This window comes from Leptinotarsa decemlineata, unplaced genomic scaffold (genome assembly GCF_025532065.1).
Source record: "Leptinotarsa decemlineata unplaced genomic scaffold, Ldec_3_MD MMD2_tig00003798_RagTag_RagTag, whole genome shotgun sequence".
Lineage (NCBI taxonomy): Eukaryota > Metazoa > Arthropoda > Insecta > Coleoptera > Chrysomelidae > Leptinotarsa > Leptinotarsa decemlineata.
In genome coordinates this window covers 2,054,701-2,079,830 of record NW_027412596.1, presented here as the reverse complement: position 1 = coordinate 2,079,830, position 25,130 = coordinate 2,054,701, and the positions used below count along the sequence as shown (strand labels likewise).

Here is a 25,130-nt window from a genome sequence, read left to right as displayed (position 1 = left end):
AAAGAGTACTTATCTATTTATTTTTTGATTTTTATGGAATTATTTTCCAGCAGCTTGACTGCATTAACCTTTCTAGATTTCATATCATTTCTAGAAACATGTGGATTCGTTTTCCGATGGCATTTCAGGTTAGCTTCCCAAATGTCTGCTACCGCAGTTGTCGGTTGATTGGTCAAACCACCAACACTGACATAAAAACTTGGCAAGTTGACTTGGGTGTCACACCAATACGTGGTTCCACTTATGTTTCGCTTGCATTTACCCAGCTATTTTTATCAAGTATTTTCTTGGTTTTTGGAGCGCCTACCCAGCTGAAACAGCTGTATATCGGTGGCTCTTAAATTGAAATCAATATGGGAATGATCAAAGAGTACTTATCTATTTATATATGTATATATATATATATATATATATATATATATATATATATATATATATATATATATATATGGTTTGTAAAAGTCGTATTCTTCAATTATAACTTGAGTCATAATTGAAGAATACGCAACTCCCGCAATTATTGAGAAACGAGAGTTTAGAAAAAGTTTGCATTTGGGATGGATGGATTTTTCTGTCTTCGCCCTTTTGAAAATTTCGAAAGGTAAAAATTCCAGTCAAAACTGATTCTCGGGATCATAAATCATTTTGTGATATTCGAAAAGTATTCAAAATTTTCTTCGCCTCAAGACAAAGTGACTTGAATTCCAACTGTCGACAAAATCGATCATACCCTTGTAAACATTATCAGTTTCAACTCGAATAAGCAGAACGCGCTAATGGCGCAAAAAAATAGTTTATATTTATTAATTTTTACCAATTTGCTTTATCAGTTTCGCGTCAAATAATATATGGATCCCAATACTTCGAAACAACTCGTCAGTCGCAGATAGGTTTCAGTCATGAAAATAGTTAGTTTTCTGCAGATTATTTCAATTTCCATCACATGTACCGATGTTGTATTAGGAAGTTTCAACGAAAATGTGGAACCATTTGGAGAAGTAAGTGGTAAATCAGATACTTTCAAGAGAACATTATCTATTCATTACAAGTTTGCATAGACTATGAAACCTGAGCGTAATCATATAATAAATTTAATATTATTGATCTTATGAATCAGAAGAAAAATTATTCAATAGTCGAAGAAGGGAACAATAAACTAGTAAAAAATCATCGATCAAATGTATTTTATGATCTCATTCAATAATGTCAATATTTATAACATGTAACACTTTTCAGACTGAAGTGATTTAATATTGTTAATATTGATTTATTATTAGTAGGTATAGAACTCGTTTTGATACAGCCTCACGATTATTCTTATAGCTTAATAATTATTCCTCATTTTCAGATTATATTATTGATTTTTTTTTATTTGAATTTTTTTTAGGTTTATTTCCAAACAATCTATTGAATCTTATCTCAACAAACAATTAAATTTTACAGGGATTTCAATGATATTCACGAACAAGTTGTCAAATCTATATTCGAATGGGTTTCAAACAAATATTTGAAAGATAGAGATTCCAGACCAGATTGAATTATTACTCAAAATAATCTTCTCATCTTGAAAAATCATCAAATTCTACACTAATTTCAACTATATTCCACAAATACTATCAAATATTTGGAAAATATAAATACCTTTGAAACGAGTTATTAAGTAAAAATTCTATAAAAAACTTGGAATATGGAAATTAATTGATCAATATTTCTGAAATTCTTTTGGTTAATAACTTCTCTTTTTATAAATTTCGTAAATGTGAAAGTATGGATTATCAAAACTTTCGATCCTAACTGAAGAACTTTTGAAATATAAATTCTATTCTTTGAACGACATTTTTTGTGATGGAGTCAATGTTCTTGTTGTGTTTCTGTAAAACCGTTTAGTGAAAATATCACAATGAAGTGTTTTTCGAATTCATAGATTTTTGTTTTTGGTACGGTAAAGTTTGGGATTCGATTTTGATAAACAGTGTCTACCTACTATGAAACATAAACGTCTGTGACTGCAAATATCATACGAAATGGAAGGAGACGAATGCTGTAGAATACCATCAAATGGCAGATTACAGTTCAGTAGAATAATGTAAAACATGGTTCTACAACCACCTGATCAACTTCATGTTATGTCATTTCAGTAACAGTTTCAAAAGATTTCGACCAAAAATGTAAGGAAAGCGGTTAAAAAGTATTGAGCACTGTCTTAATTAGAGATTATCAAAATACATCTAACTGGTATAGCCAAGAAGCTAGATATTGAAAAATCAGATAGAGAAAATAACGATACTTAGGGACGAATGAAATGGTAAGAATTAACCAATATTTTTCTACTTCCATGTTTCTTGGATACGATTTTGATGAATAACAAGTATTTATACGACATAGAAAATATAGCTGGTTTGATAGATTCTAGATACAATGATACGGTTGAACTGCTTCAGAGAATTTAACATTTTGAAAAAATTTCTGCTTCTGTAAATTAGTGGAATACACATCTTCATAATTGGAAATTTCAATTAACTAACCGGAACCTCTGGGATTGATTACAAAAAGTAAGGAGATAGGAGTGTGCCAATTTCTTATCGCCAACAAGAACTGTATGTTTCTATCTGAACAAAACATTGGAGTGAACCTGCGATATATATTTTGAGTTAGTACGGTCCATTTACCAAAAATCCTAAAAAATTGAAGAAGCCACTATGGTCAACTTTGAATGCTGCAGAACAAAATCCTTTCCTTCGAAAGTGAATACCCGATTTCCTTTTCAAAAATTATATCATTGGTGAATCTACTATATTTTGTTGACGTAGTTTACATGCATTATTACAACCTATTTTATCCGTTGTATAACAGTGTGCTTGTCGAGTTTATACAAAATGTCCCTACATTTGTTAGTTACGTTATATTTTTCCTAGTCTCATTATTTTTAACTCATTTGTATCCCTGGTATTACTTTAATCAACTATAACTCATATAACTTTTTCATTTCTATTTTATATAATCTTCACATATTTTATTTTCATAAATTCTTAATCATTTCTCCTTTTAATATTTTTTCTTTCGACTTTATATATTCTTCAAAACTCATTTCACTAAATATTTCATTATCATAAATTCTTAATCATTTCTCCTTTTAATATTCACTAGTATTCTTATTTTTCCTTTTTGACTTTATATATTCTTCAAACTCATTTCACTAAATATTTCATTTTCATAAATTCTTAATCATTTCTCCTTTTAATATTCACTAGTATTTTCATTTTTCCTTTTGACTTTATATATTCTTCAATACTTATTTCGCTCACTATTTTATTTTCATATATTCTTGATTATTTCTCCTTTTTATATTCAATCGTATTCTTATTTTTTTTTCGACTGGCCAGTCTAATAATAAACTTTCAAGTGATTTTTCAAGCATAGTTCGGGCCCAGAACTTGTTATGCTCGAAAAATTACTCAATTAATTAATTCAAATAATCAACTTCTAATCATAATCGCCTGTGGCACATCTATTATAATTGACTCACTGTCATCTACTAATCTTTTCAACATACACCTCATATTTTGCCCTGGTTTGAGAGACATACTTTGATCAAGTTCAATAGTACTCAATTAAAAAGAAGGGTTTTTCACTCTCGGCGGAGGCACTCGATTTGAATTAGTATTTTCATTCTTGGACCTAGGCTGTTGGCTACACATGCGCTTTAGGCACATCCAAATTAAGATCATAAAAAATAATATAAGTATGGTGCATAAGGTACCGAAAATATATCTTGTTTCCCTGGATTTACTGGGTCTGCCCTTACTGGATTAAAAACATTGGGGAGTATTGTTAGTGCGTGGTTCAAAAGTCGATAATTAAACTCACATTCCTACCTATATGTATATATTCATATTGAAACACGAAATAATTAACCCGTTGCTGAGAGAAAAAAAAAGACTAAATATATACATACATATATACACATACACTAATTATATAGTCTTCTTTCCAATGACTATTTTTGATTCTATTGTGGAATCAAACCATTTGAAATGTTTCAAATTGAACTTTAAAGAATTCAAACAGTTTTCTAAAAAAATGCGAAAACCAAATGGAAATAGGTGGATTGGTAAAAATTGGTGTGAGCAACCAGAAACAAACAAAAATGATAAGTGCAATGAAGTTTTTACAAAGAACTATCGAATTCATTTCCAGCAAGTACGACGAAGTTGAAAATGAAAATAAGGAGATATTAGGTTTGTTGAAAGAAATGAAAGTAGAAAGATTAGATGAATCGTGACAATGACATGCTAAAGAAAGAAATAGAAAAAATGAAATCAGAGATAAGTCAACTCAAATAAATTACAGATTTTCATGAACAACAGAAGCTAGGGAAAAATTTTGAAATCATTAGTTTACCTAAACATGAAAATAAAACTGATTTGGACATAGTACATGACCTTTTTCAAAAGCTATAATTGAGGACAGACAAAGTGCAAATTCTACATATAAATAGAATAGTTGAAACAAAACTCGAAAACATCCGGCACACAGTCTGAAAATTGTCTTAGATACAGAAGAATAAAAAATAAATATTTTGTATGCTGCTAAAATGTTTTATAGAACAACGGAAATGTTGCCACTGAAACTTTAGGAATAAGCGGATCTACAAATTTAATTTACATTGATGAAGAACTGACTGAAATATATATTTATTTGGAAATTCGAAAAAACTAACGAGATATTGCTTCAAATTTGTTTGGTATAAAAACGGAGGAATCCTTGCCCGGCACCTCCACCACATGTCGCGACCCAAATGGCTCGCGAGTTGGAGGTTAACTCAGATGGAGGTATTTATATAAGAATAATAATCATAGAGATAGAAAATAATGAAGTTTATTAAAATAAAGGTACAACATATCCTTCAACAATGTTACACTTAATCATAATTATATACTTCAACAAACCAATAATACTGTAATACCTAGCGAAAGCTATGTATGGTAATATAAATTCTAAATTCGGAAAGAGACAGATTTCTTCAATTCAGATTATTTTTAAACGCCGTAACTGTCTCTCATAAAACGTTAAATTATGGCCAAGGGACCGAGAGTGTTAAGATAAACACTATTCATCGGCTTGAAAAGATGCCCAGTCAGAGATAATTATCACGTAACTCGATAAGGGCATATCAATTTCCCATGAATTGAAAGTTTTGAGAACTCATCGAAAGATGTTTTTAAGGACCTACGTCGTACGGGGGCAACGATGAAGAAATAACGGTTTGAGAAACGCGAGGGGCGAGAGACTCGTGATTTGATTTTGCTGGCTTTTTGAAAGGAGAAAAGACAGAGGGTTCTGGGAGCTCTTCGCTTAAGGTAGCGGTCTGGGAGTGGTGCGGGAGTCTTGGTTTTATGAAGTAGGTCTGCGTTAATTTTGAGGAGGTTCGAAAACTTGGGAGTTTGAAGGGTTCTCTTGACGGTAAATCAAGGGCGGTATATTTTGTTTTGGGAGATAGTTTTCCTGGGTGGAATCTAATTTTTTTATTCTTGAAAACAGGCAGTTAGCGTGATTTTGGGTAGTCTTTTATTCTGAAGCGAAAATCGAGCAGTGTAGTGCAAAAGTTTTAAAATAGGGGACGAGCAGGAAAAAGGCAGCGGTGAGTTAATTATACATGTTGTGTACTAACCATTCTATGATTTTGGGAAGGAGTTAGCTATAATAAATTTGTATACAGAGTGGACCTAATAATTGCATTACAGATATTTAGCGGTCAGAAATCATCGGCCAAGTTAGAGTATTTCGTTACTCTCGTATATTATAGTAATAATTTTCGGCGAAGGCACGAACATTGAGTTTAATTTTTTTTTTGAGATTTATTTATGGTTATTATTTTTTAATTTTTTTAAATATTTTTATTTATTATTGAATATAGTTTCTTCTGAAGGTTTTAAGCAGGCTTTTATTTCAAAATCTACCATAGTAACCTCGTGGAAGGAAGTGTCTGCGAATTTTTTTTTTCAAGATCTTTTCTCTCTGCAACTAAAGACCTCCTCCTAGTGCAGGAGGCGGAATTCAAGCCTCTTTCGGACTTGCCTGACATCCAAAATTTGATGTGGAGAAATTCGCATCTGGTGAGAGTAGCTGCCAAATTTTATTTGAATAAACCAAACACGATAATAGCGAAAGGGTTACCAAGGCTTGATAGACAGTTAATGACGTATTATTTATTGGTGACCCAGCTATAAAATCGTAGATGTTTCAGTGGAATACGTATATATAATAATAATAGTAAAACCGTGCCGGATTTACTACAATACAAATCAAAAATAATACACTTACCGAAGGTACATTTTCAGGGGTGATGGATGTGTTATCTTCAGAAGGTGGCAAACTAATGATCATATTCAAACATTCTTGTTCCCGATTCTGGGTCGAAGTCTAATAATACCAATCAGCATTATTGCATTATTGCATTATCCCTAATTGCCGAATATCATAACTTTTATTTAGGTAAATGAACTTTTACTAGATCGACCCATACAGTGCGGTGCACTGAGGCTATAAATTTGGAAAATTGAATATTTTCAGAAATTAATATGTTTGACAATTTGGCTTTTGACAATAAATTCATAAAACATTTTTTGGTCATATGTAATAAATGTAAAGAGAATTATTCAGAAACTAGTTCTTTCGATGACAAAAGTCTGTTTGAACAGACTATAAGTCACATTGACTCATAAAAATAAAGTATTTGTTGATGAAGCTGTACAGGGAGAAGATAAATTGAATGACCTTATCAAGTTATAAAAGGAAATAATTACAGCATATTGTATGTAAGTTGAAAAATCAACCTAAACAAAGGGCGTCACAAACAGTAACTAGCTCGCTCATCAATACTAACCCAAACAACAGATGAAAATGAGAATAAAAATTCCACGTTGAGCACCACAGTGCAGTTAGTGGACGAGTCGCACAATTTCATTGAAGAAGTAACGCAATTTGATGGAAATAATGAAAGTGTGTCAAATAGTGTGCCAGACAAATCTGAAGGAGAACTGTGCCCATATAAACTTAACGAAGGGAATAAACCTATTGAAATTCCTGATCTTATCAATACATCGATTGAAGATGGGTTAAATGAACGAGTCAATGGAAATGAAGAAATAATAAGTAACAAATCATTAGAAGAAGAAATAAAAAAATCGGAAAGCTTTGACAGTGGTAATAATGAAATTACATGTGTATATATCAAAAAGAAAATTCTGCAATTGAATGGATGTATAGCACAAACAACTTAAGCAACAGGAGATCATTGAGACAAGCATTAAAAAATCTTCTTCCGTTGAGTAGGTATACTCGGTATTGTTATTGATAAAGGAGACATTTCAGGTACATGATAACTTTGTAAACAAAATTTTAAGTAGCTCTATATACAAATATACGAAAAAAAAAATCAGGAATACTTCTATCAAATTTATTGTTGGTCCAAAAATGAAATCAAGCCAAATGATGTATACTTGATTCAGTAAAAGATTTTATTACGATTTTATTAATCCAGGTCAAACCTTCACATAAATCTGAAAACTGTTGATATAGATACCTCTCTGTATAAAAGAAAAGAAACTTTTTAGAGTGAATCTATCCTTTCAGTCATTGACGGCGATAAAGATGATGATAATTCATCCTCAAGTACAACTAGTAATGACGTAAATTGTGATTTTTAGAACTGAACCCTCTGAAGAATGTATCTCTATGATGCTGTTAAATATTCAATTAGTACGTAACAAAATAGATTTTTCATATTTTTTTTTAGAAAGTCACGATTTTCCAAATATTGTAATGTTGACTGAACATTGGTTAGAGGAGGGTGAGCCTCTGTATATACCAAATTACTTTATGTAGAATTTACTCGGTACATGGAGAAACATTGATCCTTCTCTACGAAAAAATATGTGAAACAATTAGTTTTATCAAATGTGATAAATATGATTATATATTGGTTGAGAAATAATTTGAATTTTCAATAATTTACTGTCAAGTTTATGATGTATACATGTTATTTTCGATATCATCGATAACCATTATGTAATGAATATGTTTTTTCTAGAGCGATTAGAAATGCTGTTATTGCAAATCCCTTCCAAAGCACCTATTATAGTTATGGGTGACTTCAAGATAAATTTTGAAAATGAATTCTCTAGAACAACATTAGAACTACAAAACATGTTGACCACATTCAATCTCACAATGCATGTTGATTCTCCTACACGTATTTCTAAATACTCAAGTACTATTCTTGACTATGTATGTTCAAATACCGGAAAAGTCAGCTGTAAAGTTGTCAGTGCTGGATTTTGTATAATTTCCAAGGAGGTCAAAACTTATCGAGTCCAAAGGAGCGCTTTGAAAGAATCTACAGCAAAAAAAATTTTGATACTTTTTCAAATCTTTGCAATAATGAAAAGTGGGATGGTTTACATCATCCCAATGACGACCCATTAGAAGGTTTTATGAAACTCTATCTAATAACTTCAATACTGCGTTTCCTATTATCAAAATTAAAAGTATAGTATTAAAAAGCCATGGATCACAAAGGTCATTAAGGTTTCAGCGGAAAATCTACGATCCCTATATTTAATTCGGAAATATTTAGGTAACACTGAAGGCGTTAATTTCAATTTAAATAATCGTGAAATAGCAGCGGCAATTTTTTGCCATCTTTCAAAAGTTTTCGATTGCGTGGATCATGAAATTCTGCTGCAAAAACTAGAAGTGTATGGCTTTAGAGATATTGAAATGGTTTAGATCATACCTGTCACAACGTACTCAAAAAGTTAAACTTCCGGATAACTTATCCCATCCCCAGACAGTTCCACAAGTAACTGTCCCAATTCTCTTTTTTTATATATTAACGATCTAGCCCGCATTAATAAAGCTGCAGATGACACTACATTATTTTGGCATTGCAAGAATGAAAAGGAACTGCATGATTTGATAGCAAGGATATTATAAAAATAAAAGACTGTTGTGATGCTAATCTCTTGTCATGCTAATATCTAGCATCAGCACCCTCGAGTGCTTCACATTGGATTTACCTGGGCACAATTGATAGAAAACAAAATGGCAGCAAATTTTTTGGGATTACAAATTGATAAAAATTTGGATTTTGAAGGTTTCATAAATAACCTATGTAAAAAAATTTCATCAGGATCCTTTGCAGTCAGATTATCAGCAAATGAACTGGGCACTATTGTGGAAAGAAATTGCTCTCATTGATTCTCATCTGCGACACGGTATCTGTTTTTGGGGAATATGTTGCTAATACATGTTTGATAGGGTGTTTGTCCTACAAAAAAGAGAATTTGTTTGATGTTTACATTTGGCTCTGAACTATATAGTTGAAAATATTTACGAAGTAGATACTTACTTTTATTTTCTAAGCATTCACTTTTTATATTTTTATGCTTTATAGTTTTCATACTCTTATATCTACATTTATGTGTTGCATGAGAATATTCATTATTATTTATTTCAATATATAGCATATATACTTTTACATTCTGACTACTTTTTCACTTATTTTCTTCAAAATAGTAACACTTTGAGTTGTGTATCTTATATTTCATAGAGTAGTAACACTTTGTCAATGAAATTTCATCTTTGACAATAAAGTACATTTTGATTTGATTTTGATTAGGCTGAATCACAAATGCATTGCTGGATTCATTTGTCCCAAGTAATAGCTATCGTTACTGCCCTTACGATAACATCATCTGTGCAATCGACAAATAACTCAATCATCGATAAACGAAGCTCCCTAAGGCGGTCGATCGCGAAGTTAAGCTACGACATCTAGTGCCGACGAGCTTGATATTGTCTTTCACTACAGCTTCCACTGCAAGACAATTAGTTAAAAACCAAAGCCCACAAACACAACAAATTTATGATTCAACACCAAACAGCGCCGTTTCGACCTTCCACAAGTCTCCTCAATGATGCTAGGCTGACATATATGGGATCGACAGAAGACTCAATCCACGAATATCAAAGATAAACAAGATTGTCTGTCTTTCTCAGCAGCTTTCACTTCAAGGCAACTGGTTGAACCAAAAGCCCAAACACACAGGTTTGTTCTGGTTCTAACATCCGAAACTGTTTCGAAACTGCGCAAGACATGGTGCGTACAAGCAAAAAATCTCAAACAGTCCGAAATAGTCTCGGACACTTGATTAAACCAGAACGTTTTTGAGGAGACCACTGTGCCACCTATCGTATATATGAAGAGATGAAGACAAGAAAATACTATTAATCATGTCCATTTTGTTATGTAGCGTATCCCTATAGTCAGTTCAAATGTTATATACCCTCAATCATCATTTATTCAAATCAAATAAATAAAAAAACATCCTAGCAAACAGCCCAAACAAATTTCCACATGAATGCGCATGAGCAACGGGAACAGTTCTCAATAGTTCAGCCTCGAGAGCAATAACGATTCGGGACGTTTCAAAGCAGTTTAGAATCATTTCGCAGTCGAAACCAGAACAAAGGATTCATCAGTCCGAAATTATCCTCAATAAACCAGAACGCTCTATATCAACTGCGCATGATCCTGACGTCCTAGAACCTGAATTTCGTAGAACCTAAAACCAAAAATTCGTTTATGATTCAACACCAGACAGCGCTGTTTTGACCCGTCTCAGCAGGGGTGCTAGGCTGAATCACATTGCTGGACTCAACTGTCCTTAAAGGACAAGCAAGTCTGAGTAAGGCTTACACAACTATTTCATATTTCTAATAGGTATATTCCAAACTAAAATTACTTTCTGACTAGTCTTCGACAAAATTTTTCATTTTTGTTAATGTCAATTTCATTGATGATACCGTGAAGTTTCAAATCTATTACTTCTTCGGACATTAAAAAACCATGTTTTCAACATTCAATAAGAACATGTGTTTCACCATTGTTTTAAGTTTATCGTGTTCATTATTCAGATTCAGCATCACACTTCGGCAGTAAATTTTTCCCAGTCAATTCAGTATTTGATATTCAAAGATCACTTCCGAGGAAATCAGAAAATGTCCATTTATCTCCAAAATTACACGCACGTTATCAAATAGAAAATAAAGCGGCATGTTCCTTATCAGACGTGCGATCATTTCTGTCCCTCTGATAAAGAATGAAAATAACGAAAATTGCCTCCATCTTCCCTACAACTTTCCTATTAATTATTTCAACAGCAGCCAACATCAGAAACAAAGTGCAGATAGTATTCGGGTTTAAAGAACGATTATTTATTCTATCTAGTAGAAATGAAAAATTTGTCTGTTTAGCCATGGCAATTTTTTATGGCCAAACAAATAAACAGAAATGATTTTCACTTTGTTATTGCTTTTCTTAGATGAACATTGTTTTGAATAAATAACCCCTGTTATAATATTCATGTGAACCTATCCCATACCCACGATATGTCCATTCATTTTTCAGCGCTGACATTTGAGGTAAAATAAAGTGTTTCAAGAAGAGCATGTGTTTTCCAACTACCATAGCAATCACCTTGGTCATAACACAGGGTGGGCCATCGAAAAATTGACATGGAGGTTTTGGGTACTAATCTTGCAAATCCTAGAAAACGCTCAGATAGGTCGATTTTTATTGGGAGGGGGACAGTTTTTTTCCCATTTACAGCGTCGTCACTTCAACCCCGGAGCAGAGGGGTGAACAACCCTTGGGATTTAAATAGGGGGCGAGTCGTCCATCGTTTGAAAGATCTTGGAGTTCTGTAAACAACGGTGTACATTTTTTTTCATTTGGACGAACCATATTAAATTTAGAGTTGAAGTTACTTACTTTATTCTTGTAAGATATTCATTATAGATACACTCTGTATGTACATCGAGCGGTGGTATATTGTTTTTACGTGAATGTTAAACTACTTTTTTTTGTATATTTTTTTTATATTGACATTCCAACCAGTGGAAAATAGAATATGAAAAGTGAAACATCTTGTTTCATTATTCCTGAACGCATATTTATATTAATATTAGTTGTGAATATTCTGAGTTCCATCAAATTATTGAGTTCAGTATATTACAATTCTCATGTTAGCATATGCTCAAAATGGGCACCTTCAGCTTCCATGCAATAATGGAGATTCTGCTGGAAACGTTCTCGATCATTGTGGAGCATTTCTGGAGTGATTTGGTGACATTCATTTGTGATTCGTTGCCGTAAATCTTCGAATGATGTAGGAGGAGTACAGTAAATTCTGCTTTTCAAATGACCCCACAGAAATAAATCTAACGGCGAAAGGTCTGGTGATCGTGTTGGCCATTCGATAGTGCCCCGGATTTGCAAGATTAGTACCTAAAACCTCCATGTCAAGTTTTCGTTGGTTCACCCTGTATATAAATGTATGAGGTCCTGCCGAATTTCTGTGTATTTACTCTGTCTCGAAAACTCCCCTTGATTGCTGTATAGACGGCAATTTCAGACCATTACATATTTCTACCAAAACATAGAGCGTTGATATTCTCAGAAAGTTATTTCCAATATTAATAGGCTACGCTTTGTTTTCGAATGACTGAAGCATACAAAATGAACTTTGTTCGTAAAGTAGAGTTTACTTCTTCGGTAAATGAGAGAATAAATTTTTGCCATGATTTTTCAATCAAATAAAAATTTCGGTAACAATATACTGAGAGTCTCAAGTGTATCACTAGATCTAGACATTCGACGTTCATCTTCCAATCTATTTCACACCCCGGAGACTATCTAGTGGAGTAAGATCTTACTTCCCCTCTGCATTTGGCATATAAGCTCGTTTCGCTCACGTTACAGTTGTGAAGGGGGGTGAGAGAGCAGAGCTCCCTGTAGAACTTTCTTGAAAGGTTCTATCTTCCAAAAAAGCTTGAGCAGAACCTAAAGATCATTGATGCAATAGGTCACACGCAATCGAAAGCCTTCGGAATGTTAAATAGGTGCAAATTTGTTATTGTCGAATTCATGGTCGTCAACTGATTGGTCATGATCCTGACGGAATATTGGGCCTTCTCACGTTTCGAAGTAATGATAAATATCTATAGCATACTTGAACTATTGACATTATGTTCATCAGTTTTCTTATTTGAAAGGAAACGGTTTTCGTGGATAGTTTTTGCTGTGTTTCAACTGCAATTCGAACGAATATTCTCAATAACATACTATGAAAACGGAGTACAAGCTTATTTGATAAGTTATATAACAACGTAAATAAACTGCCTTGTTTTTTATCAACATCACATCGGTGAAATATAGGTACCAGATGTTTGTAACAGTTATATAGGTAACAGTTATTCTAAAGGCTACTTCCATATATTTGATGTTCATCAATGCCTTATTGTAGGTAAGAGATGAGCCGTTTGGCTGAAATAGAAAGTGGATGATCTTGATTTGAATCGTATTGAAGTTCAGGTCCTTAACCATTTAGTCAGGAGAACAAACGAGTGTTAATAGTACAAGGTTATGTCGAACGTTACTGTTGTCATAACCGTGTGAATTCCGTTCTGATTGAGGTGTAAGATGGAAAAAATCTCACCATTGTCAAGTGGTCATAGGAACCTCACTCCACTAGGTAGCAGTGCCTTTTAAAGTGTGAGAGGTTATCGATAGTGTAAGCTACAGTTCTTTAACTAACGAGTTTTCATGAACGTCAATTATAAAACTCTCTGATTACCATTAAATATCTTATTATGAATGTCGTACAAGGTGAGGAGCAATTTGTCCTCAGATGCGAATTAATGAAAGGATATTTATCTTACGATCAAGTTTTGACTATTGGTTTATAAGAGGATTATGCTGAACTATCCTTCGATTTAATAGGTTCATTAATATATAACGCGATTACTCCCGGCCAGTCTACAGACATCATAAAACTTAATTGGACTTTCGGTTGGCCGCAGAGAACAGTGTCCGCTGATAAACTCTTCTTAACAATATTATTCTTGGAGGGGATTCCGCCAAGCGGGTACTTTTTCTTAAAGGTTGCTGCATCAAAAACGTTCATAGCGGAAAGCTCAAAAACTAGAACTGATCTATCGAGCTCATTAGGAGTCTGAATTGTCTAGCCATTGATGGTATTTACTGCAAATTTTTTATTGAATACAGGGAACTGAGTAGATATGATTGAGAGACGGCGCAGAAACGGTACAAATGTATGAGATCTGACTAGAAGAAGCTGATGGAAACCGATTGGGTGGGATTGGATGGTCTATCACCAGAGGCGTCATTAACGGAGATACCAGTGCGCGTTGCACAGGCTCCAGCTGCAGGCAGGGTCTAGAAATCACATGGTGATATCAAACAAGCTCCCTAGTATATTTTCATAGTAAAACTGTGTTACTAACTAATCGCCCTAATTAGTTTCAAAAAATATGCCCAAACCTTTTAAATTATTTGATGCATTTTTAACTAATACTCCATTATTTTTGCAGGTGGAAAGAAGATTAAACATCGAAAATGATGATATCTTGAGAGATTATTTGGGATACTATGACAAATTTATTCCTGAACAATTGGGTGACTGGTGTCCAAGCAGATGTAGCCATCGGTCTCAAATATTTACACACCCTCACTTCTCAGCATATTGCTCCTGCGAAAAACGAAATGGCAGGTGGCATACGGTGGAACATCACTGTGAAGATAATGAATTTTTCAACAAAACAGCCTCTCTTTGCCATAAAATACCTGGTGGAGGTTTTCGAACTTGTGTTATGGAGGGCCATAGCTGCCCAAATGATTATATTGGTATATTGAAACATCCTGACCAAAGACTCTTCAGAAATTACTTGATATGTTTGCGAGATATGATAATTGTGGGTGAATGCGCAGATATGTCTGAATTTGATGATTTCCAGAAATCTTGTGTGGCAATGAAAAAAACAGACACAAATCTAATCTTCTCAGATTGTCCAATAGTGACAAAAATTGAATGTAACGAACCGGGTATTTTCCCTGTTAACTTTGAAGGAAAATTACCTTCGGAATGTAAAAATTGTTATTATTTATGTAGCATAAAAGACAAGAACACTTTCGATTTGAAAATATCATGTGAAATGGAACCAGAAGACTCCTTCGAACTAAATTATACATTACAACGAAAACCAGGAAATGAAACTGAAATATTTGAAGACAAAACACAACGAAATTCAGTCGACGTAATTCCAATTTCCAAGAACACAAAACCAGGAGATCAGAGTAATCCCGAAGAAACATCAACTGTAACATCTGAGGAAGACACAGAAACTTCTGAGAATGTCACTTCAGAAGAAATTGGCGAATCAATGGAAACGAATCCAGTAGACAAAATTCAAACTTCAGAAAATGGTCATCCAAATGGTCAAACTAATCCTGAAACTGAAATTCCTCAACAGACAACACAAAAAAGTGCAGTTGACGTAACTCAAATTTCCGGAGATGGGCAACCAGGGGATCGGAATAATCCTAAAGAAACATCAACTGAAATCACTGAACAAGAAACAGAATTTTCTGAGAATGCCACTTCAGAGGAAATTGGCGAAACAACTGGAAGAAATCAAGTGAACGAAACGGAAACTCCAAAAAATGGTCAACCTAAAGGTCAAATTAATCCTAATGAAATATCAACTCAACAACCAGGAGATGAAACTGAAACTCCTGAACATAAAACGCCCAAAAAAATTATTGGCGTAACTCTAATTTCTGCAAATGGAAAACCCAGCGATCGAAGTCATCCTGAAAAAACATCAACCCAAACAACTGGAGAAGACACGGAAACTTCTGAGAATGTCACTTCAGAAGAAATTAGCGAAACAACTGAAAGGAGTCCAGTAGACGAAACTCAAACTTCAGAAAGTGGTCAATCATATCAAACTAATCATGATAGAATATCAACTCAAAAACCGAGAAATGAACCTAAAATTTCTGAAGAGAAAAAAACCCCAGAAGACGTAACCCAGATTTCCGAAAATGAACAAACAAGAGATCAGAGTAATCCTGAAGAAACACCAACTGTAACATCTGAGGAAGACACCGAAACTTCTGAGAATGTCACTTCAGAAGGAATTAGTGAACCGACAGAAACGAATCCAGTAGACGAAATTCAAACTTCAGAGACTGGTCAAGCAGGGGGTCAAACTAATCCTGAAACTGAAAGTCCTCAACAGACAACACAAAAAAGTGCAGTTGACGTAACTCAAATTTCCGGAGATGTACAACCATGGGATCGGAATAATCCTGAAGGAACATCAACTGAAATCACTGAAGAAGAAACAGAAATTTCTGAGAATGCCTCTTCAGATGAAATTGGCGAAACAACGGAGAGAAACCCAGTGGACAGAACTCATACTTCAGAAAATGGTCGACCTGAAGGTCAAACTAATCCTGATGAAATATCAACTCAACAACCAGGAGATAAAACTGAAATTCCCGAACGTAAAACGCACAAAAAAATTATTGGCGTAACTCTAATTTCTGAAAATGGAAAACCCAGCGATCGAAGTCATCCCGAAAAAACATCAACTCAAACAACTGGAGAAGACACGGAAACTTCTGAGAATGTCACTTCAGAAGAAATTAGCGAAACAACAGAAAGCAGTCCAGTAGACGAAACTCAAACTCCAGAAAGTGGTCAATCATATCAAACTAATCATTATAGAATATCAACTCAAAAACCGGAAAATCATCCTGAAATTTCTGAAAAGAAAAGGACCCCAGTTGACGCAACCCAGATTTCCGAAAATGAACAAACAAGAGATCACAGTAATCTTGAAGAAACATCAACTGTAACATCTGAGGAAGACACCGAAACTTCTGAGAATGTCAGTTCAGAAAGAATTAGCGAACCAACGAAAACGAATCCAGTAGACGAAATTCAAACTTCAGAGAATGGTCAACCAGGAGGTCAAAGTAATCCTGAAACTGAAATTCCTCAACAGACAACACAAAGAACTGCAGTTGACGTAACTCAAATTTCCGGAGATGGACAACCAGGGGATCGGAATAATCCTGAAGGAACATCAACTGAAATCACTGAAGAAGAAACAGAAATTTCTGAGAATGCTACTTCAGATGAAATTGGCGAAACAACGGAAAGAAACCCAGTGGACAGAAATCAAACTTCAGAAAATGGTCAACCTGAAGGTCAAACTAATCCTGATGAATTATCAACTCAACAACCAGGAGATGAAACTGAAATTCGCAAACATGAAACGCCCAAACATGAAACGCCCAAAAAAATTATTGGCGTAACTGTAATTTCTGTTAATGGAAAACCCGGCGATCGAAGTCATCCTGAAAAAACATCAACTCAAACAACTGGAGATGACACGGGAACTTCTGAGAATGTCACTTCAGAAGAAATTAGCGAAACAACTGAAAGGAGTCCAGTAGACGAAACTCAAACTTCAGAAAGTGGTCAATCATATCAAACTAATCATGATAGAATATCAACTCAAAAACCGGGAAATGAACCTGGCATTTCTGAAGAGAAAACGACTCCAGTTGACGTAACTCAGATTTCCGAAAATGAAGAAACAAGAGATCAGAGAAATCTTGAAGAAACATCAACTGTAACATCTGAGGAAGACGCCGGAACTTCTGATAATGTCACTTCAGAAAAAATTAGCGAACCAACACAAATGAATCCAGTAGACAAAATTCAAACTTCAGAAAAGGGTCATCCAAATGGTCAAACTAATCCGGAAACTGAAATTCCTAAACAGACAACACAAAGAACTGCAGTTGATGTGACTCAGATTTCCGGAGATGGACAACCAGGGGATAATAATAATCCTGAGGAAACATCAACTGGAATTACTGAAGAAGAAACAGAAATTTCTGAGAATATCACTTCAGATGAAATTGGGGAAACAACGGAAAGAAACCCAGTGGACAGAACTCAAACTTCAGAAAATGGTCAACCTGAAGGTCAAACTAATCCTAATGAAATATCAACTCAAAAAACGCCCAAAAAAATTATTGGCGTAACTCTAATTTCTGAAAACGGAAAACCTGGCGATCGAAGTCATCCTGAAAATACATCAACTCAAACAACTGGAGAAGACACGGAAACTTCTGAGAATGTCACTTCAGAAGAAATTAGCGAAACAACTGAAAGGAGTCCAGTAGATGAAACTCAAACTTCAGAAAGTGGTCAATCATATCAAACTAAACATGATAGAATATCAACTCAAAAACCGGGAAATGAACCTGACATTTCTGAAGAGAAGAGGACTCCAGTTAACGTAACTCAGATTTCCGAAAATGAACAAACAAGAGATCAGAGTAATCCTGAAGAAACATCAACTGTTACATCCGAGGAAGACACAGAAACTTCTGAGAATGTCACTTCAGAAAGAATTAGCGAACCAACGAAAACGAATCCAGTAGACAAAATTCAAACTTCAGAAAATGGTCAACCAAATGGTCAAACTAATCCGGAAACTGAAATTCCTCAACAAACAACACAAAGAACTGCAGTTGACGTAACTCGAATTTCCGGAGATGGACAACCAGGGGATCGCAATAATCCTGAAGGAACATCAACTGAAATCACTGAAAAAGAAACAGAAATTTCTGAGAATGCCACTTCAGATGAAATTGGTGAAACAACGGAAAGAAACCCAGTGGACAGAACTCATACTTCAGAAAATGGTCAACCTGAAGGTCAAACTAATCCTGATGAAATATCAACTCAACAACCAGGAGATAAAACTGAAATTCCCGAACATAAAACGCACAAAAAAATTATTGGCGTAACTGTAATTTCTGTAAATGGAAAACCCGGCGATCGAAGTCATCCTGAAAAAACATCAACTCAATCAACTGGAGAAGACACGGGAACTTCTGAGGATGTCACTTCAGAAGAAATTAGCGAAACAACTGAAAGGAGTCCAGTAGACGAAACTCCAACTTCAGAAAGTGGTCAGTCATATCAAACTAATCATGATAGAATATCAACTCAAAAACCGAGAAATGAACCTGAAATTTCTGAAGAGAAAAGGACCCCAGTTGACGTAACCCAGATTTCCGAAAATGGACAAACAAGAGACCAGAATAATCCTGAAGAAAGATCAACTGTAACATCTGAGGAAGACACCGAAACTTCTGAGAATGTCACTTCAGAAGGAATTGGCGAATCAACGAAAACGAATCCAGTAGACGAAATTCAAACTTCAGAGACTGGTCAACCAGGGGGTCAAACTAATCCTGAAACTGAAATTCCTCAACATACAACGCAGAAAAGTGCAGTTGACGTAACTCAAATTTCCGGAGATGGACAACCAGGGGATCGGAATAATCCTGAAGAAACATCAACTGAAATCACTGAAGAAGAAACAGAAATTTCTGAGAATGCCACTTCAGATGAAATTGGCAAAACAACTGAAAGAAATCAAGTGAACGGAACGGAAACTAAAAAAAATGGTCAACCTGAAGGTCAAACTAATCATAATAAAATATCAACTCAAAAACCGGGAAATGAACCTGTCATTTCTGAAGACAAAAGGACTCCAGTTGACGTAACTCAGATTTCCGAAAATGAACAAACAAGAGATCAGAGTAATCCTGAAAAAACATCAACGGTAACATCTGAGGAAGACACCGAAACTTCTGAGAATGTCACTTCAGAAAGAATTAGCGAACCAACGAAAACGAATCCAGTAGACAAAATTCAAACTTCAGACATAGGTCAACCAGGAGGTCAAAGTAATCCTGAAACTGAAATTCCTCAACAGACAACTCAAAGAACTGCAGTTGACGTAACTCAAATTTCCGGAGATGGACAACGAGGGGATCGGAATAATCCTGAAGGAACATCAACTGAAATCACTGAAGAAGAAACAGAAATTTCTGAGAATGCCACTTCAGATGAAATTGGCGAAACAACGGAAAGAAACCCAGTGGACAGAACTCAAACTTCAGAAAATGGTCAACCTGAAGGTCAAACTAATCCTGATGAAGTATCAACTCAACAACCAGGAGATGAAACTGAAATTCCTGAACATAAAACGCCCAAAAAAATTATTGGCGTAACTTTTATTTCTGAAAATAGAAAACCCGGCGATCGAAGTCATCCTGAAAAAACAACAACTCAAACAAATGGAGAAGACACGGAAACTTCTGAGAATGTCACTTCGGAAGAAATTAGCGAAACAACTGAAAGGAGTCCAGTAGACGAAACTCAAACTTCAGAAAGTGGTCAATCATATCAAACTAATCATGATAGAATATCAACTCAAAAACCGGGAAATGAACCTGACATTTCTGAAGAGAAAAGGACTTCAGTTGACGTAACTCAGATTTCCGAAAATGAACAAACAAGAGATCAGAGTAATCCTGAAGAAACATCAATTGTAACATCTGAGGAAGACGCCGAAACTTCTGAGAATGTCACTTCAGAAGGAATTAGCGAACCAATGAAAACGAATCCAGTAGACAAAATTCAAACTTCAGAAAATGGTCAACCAAATGGTCAAACTAATCCGGAACCTGAAATTCCTCAACAGACAACACAAAGAACTGCAGTTGACGTAACTCAAATTTTCGGAGATGGACAACCAGGGAATCGGAATAATCCTGAAGGAACATCAACTGAAATCACTGAAGAAGAAACAGAAATTTCTGAGAATGCCACTTCAGATGAAATCGGCGAAACAACGGAAAGAAACCCAGTGGACAGAACTCAAACTTCAGAAAATGGTCAACCTGAAGGTCAAACCAATCCTGATGAAGTATCATCTCAACAACCAGGAGATGAAACTGAAATTTCCGAACATAAAACGCCAAAAAAAATTATTGGCGTAACTCTAATTTCTGAAAATGGAAAACCTGGCGATCGGAGTCATCCTGAAAAAACCTCAACTCAAACAACTGGAGAAGACACGGAAGCTTCTGAGAATGTCACTTCAGAAGAAATTAGCGAAACAACTGAAAGGAGTTCAGTAGACGAAACTCAAACTTCAAAAAGTGGTCAATCATATCAAACTAATCATGATAGAATATCAACTCAAAAACCGGGAAATGAACCTGACATTTCTGAAGACAAAAGGACTCCAGTTGACGTAACTCAGATTTCCGAAAATGAACAAACAAGAGATCAGAGTAATCCTGAAGAAACATCAACTGTTACATCCGAGGAAGACACAGAAATTTCTGAGAATGTCACTTCAGAAGGAATTAGCGAACCAACGAAAACGAATCCAGTAGACAAAATTCAAACTTCAGAAATAGGTCAACCAGGAGGTCAAAGTAATCCTGAAACTGAAATTCCTCAACAGACAACACAAAGAACTGCAGTTGACGTAACTCAAATTTTCGGAGATGGACAACCAGGGGATAGAAATAATCCTGAGGAAATATCAACTGGAATTACTGAAGAAGAAACAGAAATTTCTGAGAATGTCACTTCAGATGAAATTGGGGAAACAACGGAAAGAAACCCAGTGGACAGAACTCAAACTCCAGAAAATGGTCAACCGGAAGGTGAAACTAATCCTAATGAAATATCAACTCAAAAACAAGAAGATGAAACTGGAATTCCTGAACATAAAACGCCCAAAAAAATTATTGGCGTAATTCTAATTTCTAAAAATGGAAAACCTGGCGATCGAATTCATCCTGAAAATACATCCACTCAAACAAATGGAGAAGACACGGAAACTTCTGAGAATGTCACTTCAGAAGAAATTGACGAAACAAGTGAAAGAAGTCCAGTAGACGAAACTCAATCTTCAGAAAGTGGTCAATCATATCAAACTAATCATGATAGAATATCAACTCAAAAACCGGGAAATGAACCTGACATTTCTGAAGAGAAGAGGACTCCAGTTAACATAACTCAGATTTCCGAAAATGAACAAACAAGAGATCAGAGTAATCCTGAAGAAACATCAACTGTTACATCCGAGGAAGACACAGAAATTTCTGAGAATGTCACTTCAGAAGGAATTAGCGAACCAACGAAAACGAATCCAGTAGATAAAATTCAAACTTCAGTAAATGGTCAACCAAATGGTCAAACTAATCCGGAAACTGAAATTCCTCAACAGACAACACAAAAAACTGCAGTTGACGTAACTCAAATTTTCGGAGATGGACAACCAGGGGATCGGAACAATCCTGAAGAAACATCAACTGAAACCACTGAAGAAGAAACAGAAATTTTTGAGAATGCCACTTCAGATGAAATTGGCGAAACAACAGAAAGAAACCCAGTGGACAGAACTCAAACTTCAGAAAATGGTCAACCTGAAGGTCAAACTAATCCTAATGGAATATCAACTCAAAAACAAGGAGATGAAACTGAAATTCCTGAACATAAAACGCCCAAAAAAATTATTGGCGTAACTCTGATTTCTGAAAATGGAAAACCTGGCGATCAAAGTCATCCTGAAAAAACATCAACTGAAACAACTGGAGAAGACACAGAAACTTCTGAGAATGTCACTTCAGCAGAAATTAGCGAAACAACTGAAAGGAGTCCGGTAGACGAAACTCAAACTAATCATGATACAATATCAACTCAAAAACCGGGAAATGAACCTGACATTTCTGAAGAAACAGCAACTGGAACAACTGGAGAAGTCATGGAAACTTCTGAGAATGTTACTTCAGAAGAAATTAAAGAAACAATCAAAAGGAGTCCAGTGGACGAAACTTCAGAAAATGGTCAATCAGTATATCAAACTAATCATGATGGAAAATCTACTCAAAAACCAGGAAATCAACCTGATATTCCTGAAGAGAAAACAAAAAGGTCTCCAACTGACGTAACTCATATTTCCGAAAAGAAACAAACAGAAGATCAGAGTAATCCTGAAGAAACATCTACTGATGATGAAAATTCTGAAGAGGCAACACGAAGATATCCAAAGAATACTGGATATGGGAAGACAACGGCTAAGTATTCAATAGATGGCAATAAAACATCGGATACAACAAATTCAGGAGCCAATACAGTGGATAATGAAACAATCATCGTGAGCTCAGCAGATGATATTAAGACATCAGAAAATATCAAATCGGTGGACCAGACCAAGGAGAAAGGGGCGACTACTAAATATCCAACAGATATCACTGGAATTTCAAAGACTATGGAATCAGCAGATGAAACCACAGAAGAATATCCAGATGACGCCACTGTTGAAACCGAAGGGAAATCCGCTACAATATGTCAAACACATTCAGGTAATAACCTTGATAAGCACATGAACTCTTAACAATAAGACCCGAGGTACATATGAATTCGAAATGTGAACGTACTTTGGTCTTTCAAAATGATAAGATATTTGCTCTTTGTTTCGGTTATCCGAACCGAATAATATATACCTAGTATCTAAGTATTCATCCGTCGGTCGATACCCCCAAATTCAACTACTTCCGAACGACGACATATGTTCTAATTTTTCTACAGCTGTTAGATTCACCATGGTCGTGACAATAAGAAGACATCATTTGCTTATTTTTCATAGTAATCACACAAGATATTTACACCTCTTATCAAAACCATTTATGCAGTTATTCCATTCGGTTAACACTTCTATTTCTCAAAAATCTTTTTGAATTGAAAAAAAAACTCATTTTATTTTCCTCATTACTGTTTCAGATCGACCATGTTTTGAAGAAGGTTTTTTCCGTCTCAATCAATCATGCACCCAACATTACGAATGTTACTACAGTAAAAAGTGTGGAAAAATTATTTCGTCAGGAGTCTACGAGTGTCCAAATTGTCTAAAATTCAATGCTAGAAAACGTCGTTGCGATCTACCTAAATATGTACCGGAGTGTACTGCTCACAAAGAAACATATCAGAAATATCAGCAACATGTACTTTTCAGACCTGTGAAACTGTGTTCTGGTTCTGGCATTTTTCCAGATCCATCAAATGAAACAAAATATTACAAATGTGTCGACATTCTAGGAGAAAATATACATTATTTAACTTCAGTTGACTGTCCAAGCAAAACAAGATTCAACCCACAAAGCAATAAGTGTGATTTAAATTATCATTACAAACGCAATCACTACAGCCATGTGTTGGGAGCATGCAATACGGATGCATATGCCTTCCATAAGTATAGCTGTCAAAAATTCTTCAGGTGTTTTGAAAAGCAGTATCCCGTGGAACTGGAATGTCTTGATGGATATATTTTCAATGGAAAAGATTGTCAGTTAATCAAACTAACAAGTTATTGTGATTGGGGCGCTCTGAGCGACTTTCTGTATAAAAAAAAAGGAAAACTGAATTTGTGATTTGACCCCCAGGGATAGTATCAATATATAATTATAAAATAATTGATGGAATACAAGAATTATCCTGATGTAAATATATACAGTGCACCAGTAAAAATATTGTTATCATTGTAGTAATAAGTAGATATTTTGATAAACTGTAACCCAGTTTTCTGCCTGGTGCGAAAATAATTATAAAAAGATTACATTCGAAATATTGAAATATTTGAAAGAAGAAACAGATTCAACTGATGGTAGATGGTAACATGGTTCACTCTGGCACTCTGGTACAATCTAGGTAACATGTAATCTTGAGATGATTTTCAATCATGATGCTTGATTTTTTTTTTGGTTTCAGTTAATTTTTTTATTCTTTCATTTAAATTTGATGTAACTTATATCAAACTTTATATTTAAAAAGTTTAGTATATTCTAAAAACTTGAATATTACATTATGCTACAATTTAAAGCTCAATAACCTTCAGGGTAGTTTTCTACCCGGCAGGTTATTAAGCCCAATAGTTTTTTCTGTACTAATCTGAACAATTTTTTTGTGCGATTTCTGTGATATTTTTCTGGATATGATTTGGATTGTCCATAACTTTCTTGCCTCCTATGATCCAGTTCTCACTTCCGCATTTCGCATAAGACATAATGAGTTGTTTCTGGCACTTCGTTGAATTGCCTGCAGCTAAGGTTTCCATTATTAGTGTAACCTTCCCACTACGAGCCACAATTGGTTGTCTGTCACGAAGGCATGCTACAAAGGAGAAGGGGCGAGTTCGTTAAAGTTATTTATTTGGGTACCAGATAAACTGAAATGCCAGAAGTTCCCAATTATACTTTAATCATTGCCACAACTTACCAATAGAAATGAAATAAAAATGGCAAACCACAA

At 34.9% G+C, this 25,130-nt stretch overlaps 1 protein-coding gene across 1 annotated transcript; it reads left to right on the top strand.

Annotated features, from left to right (window-relative positions):
• The first annotated feature begins 853 nt into the window (after positions 1 to 853).
• Positions 854 to 24,350, top strand: LOC111510062 (uncharacterized). Its single transcript, XM_023165920.2, has 3 exons — positions 854 to 998; positions 14,458 to 23,188; positions 23,607 to 24,350. The coding sequence occupies exons 1-3, from the start codon at positions 900 to 902 to the stop codon at positions 24,251 to 24,253; spliced, it is 9,477 nt and encodes a 3,158-aa protein (XP_023021688.2). The 5' UTR covers positions 854 to 899; the 3' UTR covers positions 24,254 to 24,350.
• The last annotated feature ends 780 nt before the right edge of the window (positions 24,351 to 25,130 follow it).

Bases quoted from the DNA above. Each gene is read 5' to 3' on its own strand.
- LOC111510062 (XM_023165920.2), top strand. From the start codon at position 900: ATGAAAATAGTTAGTTTTCTGCAGATTATTTCAATTTCCATCACATGT. The intron at 999-14,457 runs GTAAGTGGTAAA...TTATTTTTGCAG, and splicing joins ATGTGGAACCATTTGGAGAA to GTGGAAAGAAGATTAAACAT. The intron at 23,189-23,606 runs GTAATAACCTTG...TTACTGTTTCAG, and splicing joins AATATGTCAAACACATTCAG to ATCGACCATGTTTTGAAGAA.